Here is a 17286-nt window from a genome sequence, read left to right as displayed (position 1 = left end):
GGTGCCTCACAAGACAAAATTAATGAATTCCGTGGTTAATGCCGTCTAGCGAACATTTAGTCTTGCAAAGCGTGTTTTCCCATAGGAATGCATTGAAATTTAATTAATGCATTCCTATGGGGGGGGAAGTCAGCAAAAAGTCACTTACCAGGTACAGTAGACTGAGCCCCACTCCTCAAAGTACCTTTGTAGCCCCGGAACAGCCAGAAAAAGAGCGCCAAACAGCTGAGAGTTGGCAACCAGCAGGGAGGCGGCAGCCATTTTGTGGTCATCTCCGCTTCTTCCCCTCATTTCCCCGCCTCTCAGCTGATCGGCACTGGGTCTAAGAGGCTTCCCAAGGCTTGTCTAGCACGGAAAAGGGCAGGGGGAAAAAGTAGGAAATTCAAAAATGGTGCTTTCCCCCTGCCTTTTTACGTGCTGGGCAAGCCCCGGGAGGCTTCTGAAAGCAGTGCTTTGCCACGGAGGGCCCCCCCCGGATCCAGCGCTTTGCCACTTTCAGAGGTCCCCTGCCAGTCTTCCCAGCTCAGTCTTTAAATAAAAAGACCCCACACTGGATTTGAGGGCAGCGTCTGTTGCTTGCAGGTGACCTTGTCACTCCCTTTCAGGCAAGTTGCTGGGATTTTTTTGCCCCTCCTCACTCTTACGTGGACACGGGTGCAAACATACAAACAAGAGAAGCTGGTCTTCTGAGCCCCTGAGGAGTCAGAAAGGAAAAATTCAAAAGAGCCTGCTGGGGTCCTGTGGTGGCGGTGGTTCTCCTGGAGAGGGGGTCTCTGTTTCTTTGGCAATGCCAAACCCCAAGTGGGGGGGCAGGGAATTGTGCGCCAACTCTGGCCGCCTCGCCTGCTGTCAGAACTGCCTCTTCTTGAGGCAAACTTTTTTGGGCTCCCTCTTTGACTGTTTCATTGCCTTGCTTCTCCAAAGCTATCCCTCCCCCTCTTCCTCCTCCTCTTGCTGCTGCTGGACTGAGAGAGAGAGTGTGTCACCCTCCCTCCTTCCCTCACGCTCTCTCGCCGTCCTTCCCTCTGCAAAGCAAGGGGAGTGCGTGCCATCCAGGGATTGTTTGAAAGAGTGGTGCACGCGCTCTCAGCCCCAGCATGATTGCAGTGACGGGTGAGGGAGTTCGCGGGCTGGGTAGTGGTGGGCTCGCTCGCTCCAGGCTGCAGAATCACTTTTGCTTGGCAAGGGCCAAAACCAGGCAGGAAGGTCCAGAGGCTACTGCGGCTCGACGGAACAAAAACAAAAAAAGAACCCGTGAAAGAAAATAAACCAGTTCATACGTGAGCTCCAAAGGCGAACATGAGGATTTCGCAGCTCCTCGGCTCGTTCTGCTTGAACCTTTTTCAGACCGCGGACCAGTTGGGGAGTGCAGGCTCTGTGCCCAGGGGGACAGGGGCACCCCCGCGCTCACGGGTTGCCGTGTCATGCTTGCAGGTGCGACATGCCCACCCGCAAGCATGACACGCCCCTCTGCAAGCGTGACACCCCTCTGCAGGCACAACACACACCCCTGTGTGCGGTGGGGGCCGAGATCTGTGTCTGCGGCCCAGTTCAAGGAAGCCCATGGACTGGCACTGGGCTGTGGTCCGGGGGTTGGGGACCCCTGCACTACACCATACTGGATCTCCAAATTGCAAATTTTACTTTGTAAAATTGACTTAAAATACATACCGGAGCTTTGTAGTGCTTTAGTTTTAAAAACAGTCCTCTGATCACATTCATATTCTGGTAGAAGACTTTGAGAGCTTTAGCTAATTCAGCATCACAGCTTGTCCGAGAATTGCATGCTGGCTGAGTATCTTTTGGTGTTGATGGAGTGACCTTAGTAGCTTGGGGTTTTGTAGGGGATTTTAAGGTTTTGCCTAGAACAATAAAGTTTAAGGATTAGTATCAACAGACAGCTACTTGATATAGAAAAGATTCAAAGCAGTTTTGGAACAGTTTTTAAATAAGTACATGATAGTGCAAAACTTGTCTGAGACTACAACAAAATCAAATGTGAACATCCTAAAACTTATCAGATACAGCCCCCCCAAAATAAGTTGTTAGTCTTAAGAAGGGGAAAACATGATTAAAGCAGAAGTAAAGAGTTGCATTGTAATTGCAGAGGAGTCAGGTACTTAGATGTGTTTCTGCTTCACATGCTTTCAGTTTATCCATCAGAAGTACATTTTCTTCCCGTAGAGTTCTGTTAATATCTCTGAGTAGTTCAGTCTCTTGCTCTAGTTTTAATAGCTTTTGGCAAAGCTCAGCAACTTCATTTTCTTTGCCCTAAAATAAATAAATCAAACACTTATTCTTGGTTCAAATAGGATTGTATATATGCAGTAGTTCGCATGGAAAGATTCTGGGTTCATGGTCCATTTTAGCCACAAGAGAATTTTATGACATAGCACACGGTACTGCTGCATGTTCTTTAACTGTCCCTAGACACCAAGAGAGCCCCTTATGTGTCTCATAAATTATGATCCATATTTTATCACAAATTTGGCTTTGGAGAAAAAAATTGGGGGTGTCATTTAAACAGTTCATTAAGAACAGATCTTGAGATTTCTGCCCTCTCCTACTGTTTCCAATTGCAAAAGAGAAATGGACGCAGAGATTCATGGTCACGTTAATGTTTATTCATGCACATATTCAAATGCATATACTACTTTACATCCATTCTGTTACATAACTGACTCACCAAAAAGCAACTTTTGCTAAATGTTGCAGTGGTTCTTAACCTTGGGTAATCCAGGTGTTCTTGGACTGCAAATCCCAGAAGCCCCAACCAGCATAGCTGGTTACCCAAGGTTAAGAACCATTGCTCTAAAGTATCTATAAAAATTGCAAACAAATTTAAAATTTAAATTTTAAAAAAGAGACCATTTTAATTAGTTTAGATGGGCACTACAATTCCATCCTGGATTCAGAAGTCAGAGCAGAATGTTGAAACAGCAAGTAGGGAATAGCCTTAAGTTTAATATTTGCACAGGTAAGATAAAAAGATTTTTAGTGAATTATAGTTTAGCAAATTTATACTGGAATCTCCCTTGTAATTGAATTTTTGGGGAGTATGTTTGTGGAGAATAATTTCTTCAGAAAACCAGATCCAAGTTGCAAGTTCCTAAAGGCATCTCTTTCTTTGTCAGCATCCTAGAACTCCAGGGTAGGTGAAGAAAGAAAGAAAACCCGTGGATCTTCCCTTCCTCACCAGGTTGAAGTTGGTGCAGCATCAGGAATATTTCAAGGAGGATTTTAAAAAGAAGGAAAACAAAGCAGTAGCTGGCCTGGGTCAAAATGCAATTATTGGTCACAGAGTGAAAGCACTTGTTCCTATTCCAAGTGTCTGACTAATGAATGGATTCCATAATACAGTGGTGCTTCGCTTAACAAGGATAATCCATTCCAGCGAAATCGCTGTAAAGCAAAATCCTCGTTAAGCGAAATAAAAAATCCCATTGAAATGCATTGAAAACCCGTTCAGTGCATTGCAGTGGGCTGAAAAACTCACCGTCCAGTGAAAATCCTCCATAGGGGTGGCCGTTTTCGGTGCGAGGAATCCGTCCAAAAACACAATGGGGAGCCATTTTACACAGCGGGCGGCCATTTTGAAGCCGCCGATCAGCTGTTTTAAAAACGTAATGTGAAGAATCGGTTTCCGAAGCAGGGAACTGATTGTCGCAAAGCAGATTTTGCCTATTAAAACATTGTTTTGCGATTGCAAAACAGTCATCGTATACCGGTTTTGTCGTTTAACAATGCAATCGTTAAACGAGGCACCACTGTAATCCATTTACAAGGCCTGTCAATCTTTTATCTGGATCCTGTCATTTGTGATGTTGGTCACTAAGGATTGGGGCAAATGGGTCACACTTTTCCCCATAGCACCTCTCCATAGGGGAAGACCTAATGTCCATAGGTTTCATGAAAATAGTGTGCTCTGGTTAACCTTTGTAAGGAGTCCTGCTGACTTCTACAGTTACAAAACTGAAATTGTTTAAGGAAGAAGCTGCAGCTGGGAGAGGGATGGTGGGTGCATCGCTGCTCAGTGCTTCCTTACTGACGGACACTACTCCAAATCTACAGCATTCTGAGATGTAACAGCAATCCAACCACAGAGCTCGCTGTTTATTAGATAGCAACGAAATAATTTAAAAGACCTGTTGTTATATGAGCTGTTATGAAATTGGTTCAGTGGTCACATAGACATACAGTGTACACTCACCAGATTATTGTGGCTCAAAACCTCAGCTTTAGGAGTATCAATGGAAAGAGAGCCCTCACTGGTGAGTTCCATGTCTTGGTGGGAAGAGTCCATTTCTGAACATCCTTCTACATTGTTGGGAAGATATTGCACAGTTAAGGACCATATAACAATATCTACATAGATAAATGTTATGCCATAGTATTTAAAGAACAATAATGGCACTATTAATTGTACTTCTAACATTTCTTCTGGTAAACCGGGCATGTGTTAGGGTTGACATTTCCATACTCTTTAGAAATCATGTTTAAAAGTTCATAAAACTATCTTCTTAAAAAGGAAGGACATCAAACACTGAGTTGCCCTTCCATCATCTAAACAATGGTCACACACACACACACACACGTGCATGTGCGCTCGCTCACTCACGCACGCACGCACTCACTCACACACACACACACACACACACACACACACACACTTACTTCAGCAAAGCTCCAAATTCACCTTATACTTTATACTTCAGATGTCTTATCAGCAGCCCAGGCTTGAGCATTGTGTGCCATTATGATACTGCCTGTGTGCAGTATCCTATGGTAACAAGACAGCTGGGTATAGGTGCCAGCATCTCAGGGAAGTAGTAGAGGCACTGGACAGAGGATTGCCATAAGGTAGATTTGGGGCACAACTGCCTACTAAATCAGCTAAAATAGCTTCATTTATAAGGCAGATCAAAACTTTGTAATATGATAGGCTGATGCAGAAACTTCAAGTGGTGCAGAATGCAGTGGCCAGACTCCTTAGTGGAATGAGAAAATTCCAGTATATTTCTCCTACGCTGGCCATGCTGCATTGGCTGCCCATTCGTTTCCGCATTGACTTTAAAATTCTAATGCTTGCTGGGGGGGCAATGTGTAGCCTGTATAATTAAAAATTGTAAACCGCCTGGAGAGTGCTTGTAGCGCTATGGGGCGGTATATAAGTCCAATAAATAAATAAATAAATAAATAAATAAATAAATAAATAAATAAATAAGGCCCTAAACGGTTTAGGACCGTGATATTTGGTGGAACGCCTACTCCCACCAAGATCTACCCGGATCACCTGTGCGAGCCAGGAGGTGAGGCTGAGGAACCTGACGCCGAGAGAGGCCCGGAAGAAAAAGACACGAAAACTGGGCCTTCTTGGCGGTGGCTCCTCACCTCTGGAACAATCTCCCTCCTGAGATCTGTGTGGCCTCCACTTTGGGCACTTTTAAAAGTCAATTAAAAACATGGCTATACATTCAGGCCTTGCCTCCAGTTAATATCTGACTTTTCTGTTTATTCTCTCCTTATGTATTTTCTGTTCTATTGTTGTATTCTGTTTATTACAATAAGATTTATGTAATTTGTTTTTTGTTTTTTGTATTATTTCACTCTTTTTACTATATTGGAAGCCGCCTAGAGTGGTCTTTTAGACCAGATGGGCGGGGTATAAATCAAATAAATAAATAAATAAATCAAATAAATCAAATAAATAAATAAATCAAATAAATCAAATAAATAAATAAATCAATCAATCAATCAATCAATCAATCAATCAATCAATCAATAAATAAATAAATAAATAAATAAATATCCTCCAGGGCCCAGGGTTTGTGGAACACAACAGTTCAAAACTAGAACAAAATTTTGGCCTAGGTTTGGAGGAGATAAGAGATGGGGAGTGCACTAAACATGTTTTGTATGAGGTCATAATAGTGTATGGTAATGTATACACATCTTGCACATCCTATTTAGAACTGGGAGGTCCCATAGTTTAGTAACAGAGCATGAGTCAAAGAGTACCTTAGGTTGTACACTTGGATTTTTTTTATCTAAAGGAACATAACTAGCAGGTGTCTGCTTAACATCTTGAAGAATCACTATGCGTTGAAGTCGACAGTGCTGGGCTCTGAGGCCTACAGTCCAACTTGGTACGTTGTAGCTTCATATGAGTACATTATGTTTCCCTCAGGACAGTGAAATATAATGTTGTCATATTCATGATACAGTGGGATCTAGACTTGAGAACTTAATCCATATTGGAAGGCGGTTCTCAAGTCAAAAAGTCTGTAAGTCAAGTCTCCATTGACCTACAGTGCATTGAAAACCGATTAATCCCATAACAGGCCGTTTTTGTTCCATTTTGTTTTTTTTCTGGTCTGTAAGTCAAATCTCAGTCTGCAAGTCAAACCTAAATTTTGTGGCCAGAGAAGTCTGTAACTCAAAAAGTCTGTAAGTCAAGCCGTCTGTAAGTCAAGGGTCCATTGTACAAAACTTGACAAGATACATAGCTTACAAGATGAAATGAACAATACCTTGAAGCCCCCACAAGTCAACAATTAAAGCATTTTTTTGCAGATAGTTCAGAAATTCATGGGATGTCTTCATGGCTGAAAATCTGACAACTTCTTCTATCTTTGGATTCACATTTTTCCAGGCAGGTTTTGTGTATAATGAGTATGGAAGGTCATAAACTTTGTATCTAAGGATGTGAAATAGCAACAGCCAATTAAAACTAACAGGCATCCCAAATGGATCAACTGCCAAACGTGGATGGAGACTAGTTAATTTGCCCCATTCATTGGCATGGCCTCCATCAGTGGAATAAGAAGGAGGTGAATCCCACTAACCCTCCTCTTCAAAGTCTCATTGGGAAAGTTGACAGTAACTGCCAGAGCAAGTTTTGGGAAGGTGCAGGGACCTGCAGAGGTGGGGAAAGGAGGAGACAATCTTGCCACAGAAGCAGAACTTTGTTCATGAAAGATTATATGAGTATTCTGTCCCGTAGAACTATGACAACATTTCAAGTTTAGATGTCCCTTGAATAAATCAACTTACATGTATATACCACCAACACCAATTTTAGAAGTTTCTTAATGTCTTTACACTGTGTGTGTGTGTGTGTTTTGGTTGCTTGTAGTATTTCTGGTTATGATGCCAAGAGGGAGGAAAAACACCCTGCCATATGCCTTCTTTTTCTCAAACAGATTGACAATATAGTTCTAGTCATGTCTAGCAATTTCAGTGCCATTGATTTCCACTTAAGTAAGTTTATAGTCATTGAACGGGCTTGTACAGTATAGGGTTCCTTCCAGCTTTGCAGTTCTAAGATTAACAGAATATGATAGGAAGATTTCCTGAACAAGCCCTGCTGAGTGAATAAAAGGAATGAATATCAGTACCCAGGTACTGCTGTGCATTTGAACAGTTCCCACTTAAGTTCAAGGGAGCTTTTGTAAATATGAATGTGTGGTTTGTGCAAAATTAGGAGTTTATGAAGTGTGACAAAGCATGTGCTCGTCTTGCAACAGCCTGTGGAGTTGCTGTAGAGGTGATTATCACCATCAACAGCAACAGCAACAATATACATTAAAAGTATTAGTTTTAATAATAGTAGTATTCAATAAAGTTATGAGCTTTCTAATCGGCATGGACAGGAAAACATCATAGGCTTAAGGCAGGGACAAAAGTGGATTCAAATACTGATCTGCCACCCTTTAAAATGGCTGTGCAGAAACTCCTTATGTAGACAACATTCTTCAATTATATTGCAAGAGTCTGTTGAAGAAATTCAGATACACAACTTTATCTGAAAAGATTACTCCTCTAGGTAAAATCTGCATGCAAATAAAAATTCAGTTACAACATGGTTCTTTAAGAAGTTAGACTTAAACTATTACAAACAAAGTTTAAATATAACAGTACCCAATCTGAATCCCTCTCTGTGCTACGTCTTTAATCCATTTGACTCCAAGACACTGCAAAATATGGATCTGGAAGTCAAGCCTTTTGCCCAGCAGTTCAAAGGGATCAATAACCATATCATCCTCTCCAAAGGCTCTAAGGGAGAGATGAGCACAGTAATTAATATGCAGGTAAGTGACATCAGCTGAGCTTTAAGAGAACCATAAAACATTAAATAAGGAAGTCTGCTCCCTCTACCCGCTTCTCTTCTGAAAGGGCAACACAGAAAAGACCAGAAACTATAATTAGTTTAGTTGAGTAGTTTGAATAAATGAAGATATACCATGGTTGGAAATTGACACAGTACAAATTGTAGTTTAAGCAGTTGGAAATAGACTCAGTATGAATCATAGACTGAATATTACGATAAGCTTTCCTTAGTTAAGAATACTGTAAAAGAAAATTCTTCTGCCCTCCTCCTTGGGGCCATGCATGAATGCACAAGCATTTATTAATGCTGAAACATCATTAGGGTTATGTCTGAACATGGCCACTGCATAGCAAATAAAGATTAATAAAGCCGTAGTAGAATCAGATTTTGACGGGTTGGACCAAGTCTGGTCAAAATACACACCTAGTCCATTCTCAAATATTCTTTATTATCCTTAGGATTTCTAACAGGAAACAGGTTTGTATTTGAGGAGTTGAGAGTGGTGCAAAAAACCAAATCAGCTGCACTTTTGCCCACCTTAATGGACAGCCTGCTGTACAGCAGAGGGGACTAGAAAGTCTGTAAATAAGCAGGCTGATCTGACATGGTGTGGCACAGAAACTGCATGTTTTCCTCAGTACCTTGAAGCTATTATAGATATACAGTAAATCTTCAAGTTAAACTCTTTTAGCCTTTCTTCATCCCAGTATTTTTATTGGTAACAAACAATGCTCACCTCCCATTTGGAGAACATGGGATTATATTGATTAGTATGATGGCTTCCTCCATTCCTTCAGAATTTAGGACTTCAGTTTGTTCTTCAAGTTTCATGCAGTAAGCAAGGGACTGGAGCCAGATATGAGCAGAACCTAAATGAATTACTTCTACTGGATCCCAAAATGGATCACTTTCTTGGTCAACATGCACATCTTCACCATCTAAGAACCGCTGGTAAAGCTCTTCCATTAAAAATTTCCTATTGATGAATTTCGATTTTGACCAAACCCACACCTAGAGAAATTAAATTGTTTTAAATAACATAATCAAAATTAGCAAATCAAATTCAACTTCCAAAAATGTTTACTATACATGGCAGAACAATATACCCGGGGACTTTGGCATCAAAATAAACCATCAAAAGTGGGATCAGTTATGACCCTGCAGTGTTTGGAAGGACTTTTGGTAGGGTGGAGAAATCCCAGCTGGTGTGCAACTGAGCAGCCTATGAAATTTGCATCATCATCTTCAGTCCAACCTTCTGTTCACACAAGAAGGTAACACTAATGGCAGTAACATTTTACCTGCTTAGTAACTTTGTGTATCACTTTAACTATGATTTCCTTTTGCAGGTCATAGCCTCTAGAGTCAGTGGATGCCAGATTTTTCACTTTCAAATCCAGTTGTAGGTCCTGTTAAATAAATGCATTTTCAATTACAGACTGTTGTCCAACTCAGAAAGACTTTCTGAGTTGAATTTGATGACTCTCTGAGTTGACTTCTTGACTTAATCAGGAATTAAGTTTGTAATCTGGAGAACTGAAAAATATTTAAGTGTTCTAGCATGAGCTAATTTTGTAAGTATACACTGCCAACAGAAGGAAAAGCAGTTTAAAGCATTTGTTTTGTAGTATCAGTTTAAGTAATCATATGTTCTAAATATAAAAATATATTGAGATCAGAGACATAAATTAGTTCTTACAGTTGCCTTCTCTATCTAATTCAGTTTCCTTTTCTAGAAGAGGCAAAATCTGAAATGTTGATGCTTAGAATAGATGGGAATTTGTCTCCCTATCTCCGCCTTGCAGACGTTACGAACCTTTGCCGTGAGACAACAGGGAAAAATACGGGATAACAAGACGTGGAATAATATCACACTATGAAACATGCAGACAATATAGCTTTTAGTAGGTATGTCATTGCTCCAGACAACAGTATTTTAGGACTACTGTGACCTGGAGTCCCCACAGAAACAAAAACTGAAGTTGTCAGGAGCACAAAATAACTTATCCAGATGTTTTGAATATATCCTTCTGTAAACAAGGTCTCAAAAGCATCTGCCACATTTTGATAAAGGCATATCTGTTACATTCTCACCAATCCCTTACAAGTTCACAATATGGATAAACCCCTACTCTCAGAAAAAAAAAGAAAAAAGAGAAACATATTGCTGTATTCTCGAAGGCTTTCACAGCTGGGATCTGATGGTTGTTGTGGGTTTTTCAGTCTCTTTGGCCATGTTCTGAACACGGCCAAAGAGCCCAAAAAACCCACAACGAACATTTTGCTTCTTATATATCCTCAAGTTGGATTCTGGTTTGGCCTCACAAAGATAATAGTTGATTGATTAATTGATTGGTTTTCTGTTTTTTGTTTTAATCACCATCTTACATGCACTATCTATTTTGTCCTAAGTATAAACTGTTTGGAACCAACAGGACATAAACGGATTCAGACTCACCTTCTTCAGTTCCACACTCATCTGGTTTGCTTCAGCAACCAATGGCATCAACCTAATATAATCATGAAACACGGCAAGGACGCTGGGATCCGGCTTGCCATCCTTCCTGTTTGCAGCACCTTTGAGGAACGTACTAGATCATCACATTGAAACAAGCCAAGTGTCGTGTTTATGAGTGATATATACACATTTCCTGTGTTTTTCCAGTGCCATATTTTGCAACCATCAGCATATTTATTTTCTATGGTGGCAACTATGCAGCAAAATCAGCTAATTGTACTATGGTACTTTAAAGACTAACACATTTATTATATCGTGAGTTCTCAGGCACTATAGTTCATTTTATCAGCTGCATTAAGTGTACTCCTGAATTTCAGGTGTGCATACAGTACAGTTGGTTTGGAACAGGACTGTATCAAGTTTGTCCACATGAAAATTAAATGCAGGAGGTACTGACCAGTAAAAATACTCAGTGTCAGAACTTGACAAATTAGTTTCCCTTTGACTTCAAAATTTATAATCTTGTCTTCAACCATGTGTACTGTATATGTCCCTGAAAATCTAAATATAACTTTACACATCTGAAGAAATGAGGTGTGGTGTATGAAATTTCCGGACTGTCATGAACTGGTCAGTCTTTAAGATGTCACAGACTATTTTTTTCTTTTTGCTGTATGCTCATGAGACATTTCCTTCAACAGTGTATGGGGGGGAATCATTAAAAAAAGATTGAAGCAGATGCTAATCTGACAATCAGAACTATCTTATACTTTCATTGCAGAGTCTGGGGATAGCAAAACAAAATTACACATAGGCCAAAATGTAGTAGAGCAACTGATATATGGGCCATAACTAGCAAGTGATATTGGTACTTGAGTTTTTTTCCTGTCCTATTGGTTGGGTTTGGCTCAGGTGAGATTGGCACATACAAAGAGAGTGCCAAGGAATGGTAGCAATGCCTGGTTTTGAGTATGCACTGGCTGTCTTGATTCCACACACTGAGACTGTCTGCTTTTTGTTCTTTCTGTCAAGAGCTGGGAGATGCAGCTAGACGCATTATACATACTCAGTGCAGATGGGTTTACACCTTTCCATCAGCAAATACCAACAGGCGGATTGACATTCTTCCAGCAACAAATTTGTTCCCTCTAAATTTTGGCCCAGTCACCCTCCTCTAGTTACAGCTCCACTAAGTGATACGGCATGGTATGGTATAGTATGGTGCATATATTAAGAGGGACTACATAAAACTTTCTAAATGGAATTACCTCCAATTTTGTTACAAATTGTGGAGCATTGATAGATCTGTGGTTGCTTAAGGAGACATAATCTCATTAAGTGTCTTAGAAACAAGTCTACTCAAAACGTTGTGTATGATCAATGGGAAATTCATAAAATTCACCAAATCCCCACTGATTCAATAGGCTTACTCCAGTTGCAACTTATTACTGAAAGTTCAGCCATTTGTTTAATTAATATATTTTACCATTGAGAGGATCAGTCCCATACCCTTTCTATAAATAAATAAATAAATATTCAGTCTTCAGGGAAGCCTACAATAAAATATGTAGTAACTATTACATACAAAATGTTAGGAAGAACAAAGCAGAGTAATAACAATACCACCACAACTACAACAGAGTGCTTTACTTACTAAGTTTATCTACACTGAAGCCTTCTGCTGCTGCTAACTCTGACTGGACAAAATCATAATCATATCTGCTCATGTCCTCGTTTGTACGCTCAGCAGGAGGGCCAAAGTAGAGGTATGCACTGTTTGACCCCAGAATAATCCGGTCCTGAAGGGTTGAATACACAACGTTTGTTGAAAGCATTTCTGTTTCACAACTGCTGGGTGAGCATTCCTATACAACCTATTTTCAGAGTCTGAAGGTCAGAAACGTGGTCTCTATGGCAACAATGTAACTGATGAGAGAGCTATGAACCAATTAGTATAACTCTTCAATGACTGAGATGTCCTCAAATCATATCTCCTCATCTATAAACTCAATATGTGGTTTTTAGAAACCAGCTGTCACTTTAACACTGAGTTGTGCAAAGCAAGCCCAGCAGGTTGCATATAGTCTCTGATGGTAGTACTACAATACTGCCAATATTTACACTGATTTTAAAGGGTTCCTCTGGTGGTGGTGGGGATTCCAGTTACTTTCTAATCTGAAAGAAAAGCCTATGTAGGACTAGAACTGCTCAGGAGGCCCTAGAAACCAGACATATACAAGGGGGTGCTGATAAGTCTTGAGCCTTTCCCAGAAAAAATTGAGCTGGGAAGCTATAAATTGCAGGGTGTACTCACCAATTTGTCTCTATTCAATGATGCAAAAATCAACTACCCATGATTTTAACTTATCTGTCATGTTCAGGTCCAAAGTGAGAACATGGAGCACCTCCAGAAAAGTTCAATGTGGAAGAGCTTAGGACCATAATCAAGTTCCTGTTTCTCCAAGGGAAAGGTGAAAAGCAGACCCATGATGAAATGTCACAAACTATGGGTGACAGTGGCCCTTCATATGCAACAGTTAAACGTTGGGTTGTCAATTTAAAAACTGCCCATTTCGGTGTTGAAAGTGAGAAACCCAGTAGGAGGCCTGTTTCTGTCTCTGCCTGCAAATGTGAAAGCCACCCATGACATAATCATGGAGGACTGCCGAATATCAGCCAAAAGTATTGCTATATATCTGAGAATATCACATGAGAGAGTTGGTGCCATTATCCACAATGACTTGGAAATGAGAAAGCTGGCAGCAAAGTGGATCCCCAAACTTTTGACAAACAAAGAAAAGAGGAAACATGTGGAGTAATTGATGGCTGTTTTGGAACATTTTGCAAGAAATGAGTCAGATTTCCTGGGCAAACTGATAACTGGAGATGAAACATGGATCTACTGTTATGATCCTGAGACAAAGGAACAGTCTAAGGAAGGGAGGCACAGTGGTTCCCCCAGGCCAAAGAAGTTCTGAGTGCAAAGGTTGGTGCAGAAGCAAATGGCAAGAGTTTTTTGGGATAAGAAGGGAGTTCCGCTGGTGGATTACCTCCAACATGGTTCAACCATCAATGAAAAATATTACTGTGCGTTATTGACAAAGTTGAGGCAAAACGTCAAGGAAAAACATTCTTATTTATTTAATTATTTATTATTATTTAATGTATATGGCGCCCACACTACCCAAAGGTCTCCTTTGAGGAAAGCTCTCCAAAGGTGTCATCCTGTTGCATGAGAACGCCTTGTCACACACTGCAGGTGAAACAATGACAAAACTGTCCTCCTTAGGCTTTCAAGTGATGCCCCATCCACCCTATTCTCCCAACCTGACTCCTTCTGACTATTATCTGTTCCCCAAACTCAAAAAACACCCAAAGGGACAATGATTTGGGAGTGTTCCGGAGGCAACTAATGCTGCAAATGAGTGGTTACACCAGCAGTCGGAAGAATTTTATTTGCAGGGACTTAAGAAGCTGCAGGACAAATGTCGCAAGTGCACTGACTTCCTGGGGGAATATGTAGAATAGTGTGGCAGTTACAGCTTCCTAGCTCAATTTTTTTTTTTGGGAAAGGCTCAATAGCTATCAGCACCCCACATGACTGCTGCACCCCTAGAAGACACAGGAAGCTCTGAAAGTCAAAATATCATTGGGTTGGGGAGGACACACACTTTCACAGTTCATAGGGCCATGTACAGCCACCAGACATCTCAAAGTTGCATACCCCTGCTTTAGGGCTTCCAGTTTTGGAAGGAAGTTGAGAAGGAGCTTTAGGACTGAAGTATAAAAGCCTCCAGGCCAGCCTCAGACTTTGTGGGAGCAAGCTGTTAAGTTGGAGCTCTCCTAGGTATTGTAATAGACACCTGTCTCATTGCACTGAATTCTGTACAGTCATTTCTGGCTAGACATGGCAGGGAGATGGTCAATTTCCTAGGGGGACATAAGATAAGGCAGGAAAGCTGTGTTCAGTGTGGTGGCAAGAAGTGTACTAGTTTACTCACGTTCTAGGCATTTATTTAAAATGAAAAGACATTTCTAGATTAGATTGTCCTAACTTTGCCAGTTTTCCTCAAGATTCCAGTTTGGTAGTCCTAAACTCTCATTTATTCTTAAGCATTCCAGGAAGTGAAAGCAATCGTAAATTTACCAGATGATGCAGTTTTGTTTTCACAGCAATGGGTACTCCATTAACAATAACTTTACAATTATCCCGAGGAGTTATGGTAACTTTGCCATCCGCATTTGTGAAGGTCGCATGCTTATCCAGAATACTGAAAGAAAGTAAAGTGGGTAAATTGATGTCATTATTAAGACTTTTCCTAGGCCCAGAGAGGGTGGAAATGTGTTGACCTGGAGTTTGTGCCTCTCTATCCCAAGTACAGAAGGATTTGGGAGAAGACATCCCTATTCTGTACTTTCCTATCTCTCATCTCTGCTCCCTTTCCATCTATCCAAAACTGATATTCTCAGGGGCTATAATTTTAGCTTCTCACACCTTGACTTCCTTTCTTTTGTCTGTAAGCAGATCTCCTGTCTCTCCTTCAACAATGCTTCCATCCTCAGCACGCACCTTGCTTTTAGTTAGAAATAGAATTTAGGCTTTTCTATCTTAAGTGCAAATTTCTCAGTAAAGCTAGTTTTTTTTTATTTTAGCTGCTTCATACATTTTTATGGGCCTGCACTGGAACTGAGCATCCAGATATCTGCAATGGTATAACGCTACTAAATACAAATATTGAACAAAATGTCATATGTTTACATTATAATAAGTATAAAGGAAGAAACAATAGCACTATATAAGGCATTGATGGGACATTATTGGTAAAATTTAAGAAGACTAAATGGATGAATAATCCTCAGTGCTCTGCAGTAGAGCCCATGCACTGCATGGAGTAGGTTTCAGGCTCAGTCCCTACTAATGTCACCAATTTGCATGCCCACTTTTACAAAGCATAAATAGGACAAATGGCCCAATGAGTGTAAAAGCTTTGCTTATAAAAAAGAATAGATAATTCAAGAAAACTTCCTCCAGTCTTGCACCTTTCATAACGGTTGGGCTATGTCCCTGTATCAGTTGCAAACCAGCAAGGCCAGTCTGGGTTTAGAGAAAGGAATGGATAGTCCAAGGCAAATTAAGTGAAAACCACATGGAGATTGTGTTGCAACATCTTGCAGAATAAATATGTCTATTGACAGAAACAGATGGTAATTTTAGAGAGTGTATTATGATGAATATGTCTTACATTCTCTTTCCTAATAATGATATGGAAATAATCAAACTCAGTCTTTCTGAGAACAAACGAAGAAATTGCTGTGGGCTCATATATACATACCCCAACCCTCTGAGAGCGATTGCATTTGAGGATGACTGACCAACATCAGAAGAACCTGAAAGGAAATGTTTTGCATGTAAAAATGTTTTGCTTCTTTGTCATGCAATACTACAAGGTAGACAAGATCTTCCCAGTGTACACTATCTACGTCTTCCAGAGCCAGCTGCACTGACTCCATACCACCCCCTAGTTTGCCATGCAGATTGCCAGTGAGACCATCAGCAGATGCATTTTGCAGCTTGCAGATGCCTGATCTGCTGAGTCCCCTGATCCAAAATGGCAGGGGCAGGTAGAGTAGTTTTCAACAAAGGATTTCCATTTATTGCACAGCTGAAATGAGGCAAGATGATTGTACCAAATAAATCTATGCCCCAATCATTTAATGAGACTTTAATGTGAGTAACTTCCTTTGTCTTTGGATCTATCTATGTTCATCCTGTTATACCCAAACTGTCAATGTAAGTCATTAAATTAGGAATATAGATAGTATACATATAATTGGAACTGTGCATATTCATCTCTTTTTTACTCTTCTCTCACCTCCATCTTATCTCCCCACCTGTTACAAATCAAACTGAAAATTGCCTTTTTTTTGTTCAGGTTACTCTAGCAATTGCTTGCATCTGATAAATTTCTGTTAATTATATAATGAAAAGCCCATTTAAGTAAAAGCTGACACACAGCATTTAAATAAAATGATACCATTTTGAATGAAATATTTGAGAACCCCTGAAAGCTGAGGGTCTTCATTGATATTCACAAGATAAGGAAATGTTTCCATCATCCATCTTTCCTGTGGAAAAATTAATTACACCATATTTCAGATCAAGTGACAAGCAACAATATGTCAGTGATGAAGAGACTTCGTGCTTGCAAGAAATACTTTGGGGTTTTTTTGGTTGTTGTTACAAGATCCCAAAAATATACTAACTGCAGCTTGGGTGCAGAAGACATAAGCCTAGATCTAAATAATTCTATGACAGGAAATATATTTTGAGTACGAGAACAGAATAGACTTCATAAATAACTTTCAGTTATCCCAAGGTCTGCTTCCTAAGGTCAGTCACATCTTACAACAAATGCATATTTCTTACTTTTTCAATATTATCTCCACAGGCACACAACTATGTGTCTGATAAACCAAAGACACAAACAGTAGGGACTGATGATTCCTGATTTTGTGACAATAATTAGTCTGTCTTGAGTTTTACTCTATATTTTACAGGAATTATCCAAGATGCTGACCTCTACTCTCCAAATAAATTGGGCACCATAAGTTCCTTCTTTAAAGTTTGGACTGAAACACAATACAGAGTCACCAGCCCCATGAAACTGGAGCCACCAGTCTCCACCTCACGGCTAGAAGAAAAGCCAAGCTCATGTCC

The 17286-nt window shown here is 40.3% G+C and overlaps 1 protein-coding gene and 1 long non-coding RNA gene across 3 annotated transcripts in view; one reads left to right on the top strand and one right to left on the bottom strand.

Moving 5' to 3' along the window:
* The window catches only part of LOC110076093 (kinesin-like protein KIF28), a 33670-nt gene that overhangs the window by 2687 nt on the left and 13697 nt on the right, over positions 1 to 17286 (bottom strand). Inside the window, exons 8-19 of one of the 2 annotated variants that reach the window (XM_078383090.1) lie at positions 16604 to 16694; positions 15902 to 15956; positions 14716 to 14839; positions 12223 to 12367; positions 10569 to 10687; positions 9412 to 9519; positions 8847 to 9121; positions 7921 to 8055; positions 6531 to 6697; positions 4211 to 4317; positions 2121 to 2271; positions 1672 to 1862 (exon numbers count right to left, since the gene is read on the bottom strand). In XM_078383090.1, coding sequence (XP_078239216.1) covers positions 1672 to 1862; positions 2121 to 2271; positions 4211 to 4317; positions 6531 to 6697; positions 7921 to 8055; positions 8847 to 9121; positions 9412 to 9519; positions 10569 to 10687; positions 12223 to 12367; positions 14716 to 14839; positions 15902 to 15956; positions 16604 to 16694 — 1668 coding nt within the window. The remainder of the gene's footprint in view (positions 1 to 1671; positions 1863 to 2120; positions 2272 to 4210; positions 4318 to 6530; positions 6698 to 7920; positions 8056 to 8846; positions 9122 to 9411; positions 9520 to 10568; positions 10688 to 12222; positions 12368 to 14715; positions 14840 to 15901; positions 15957 to 16603; positions 16695 to 17286) is intronic. The other variant, XM_072992816.2, reaches the window with a different exon arrangement.
* Positions 7976 to 14164, top strand: LOC144585867 (uncharacterized). Its single transcript, XR_013540459.1, has 2 exons — positions 7976 to 8090; positions 10546 to 14164. It is a non-coding gene; the product is annotated as an uncharacterized LOC144585867 (long non-coding RNA).

The sequence above is a fragment of the Pogona vitticeps genome, chromosome 1, assembly GCF_051106095.1.
Source record: "Pogona vitticeps strain Pit_001003342236 chromosome 1, PviZW2.1, whole genome shotgun sequence".
In the NCBI taxonomy this organism is placed as follows: Eukaryota; Metazoa; Chordata; class Lepidosauria; order Squamata; family Agamidae; genus Pogona; species Pogona vitticeps.
The sequence above is the reverse complement of the archived record's forward strand: the minus strand, read 5'-3'. Positions and strand labels throughout refer to the sequence as shown.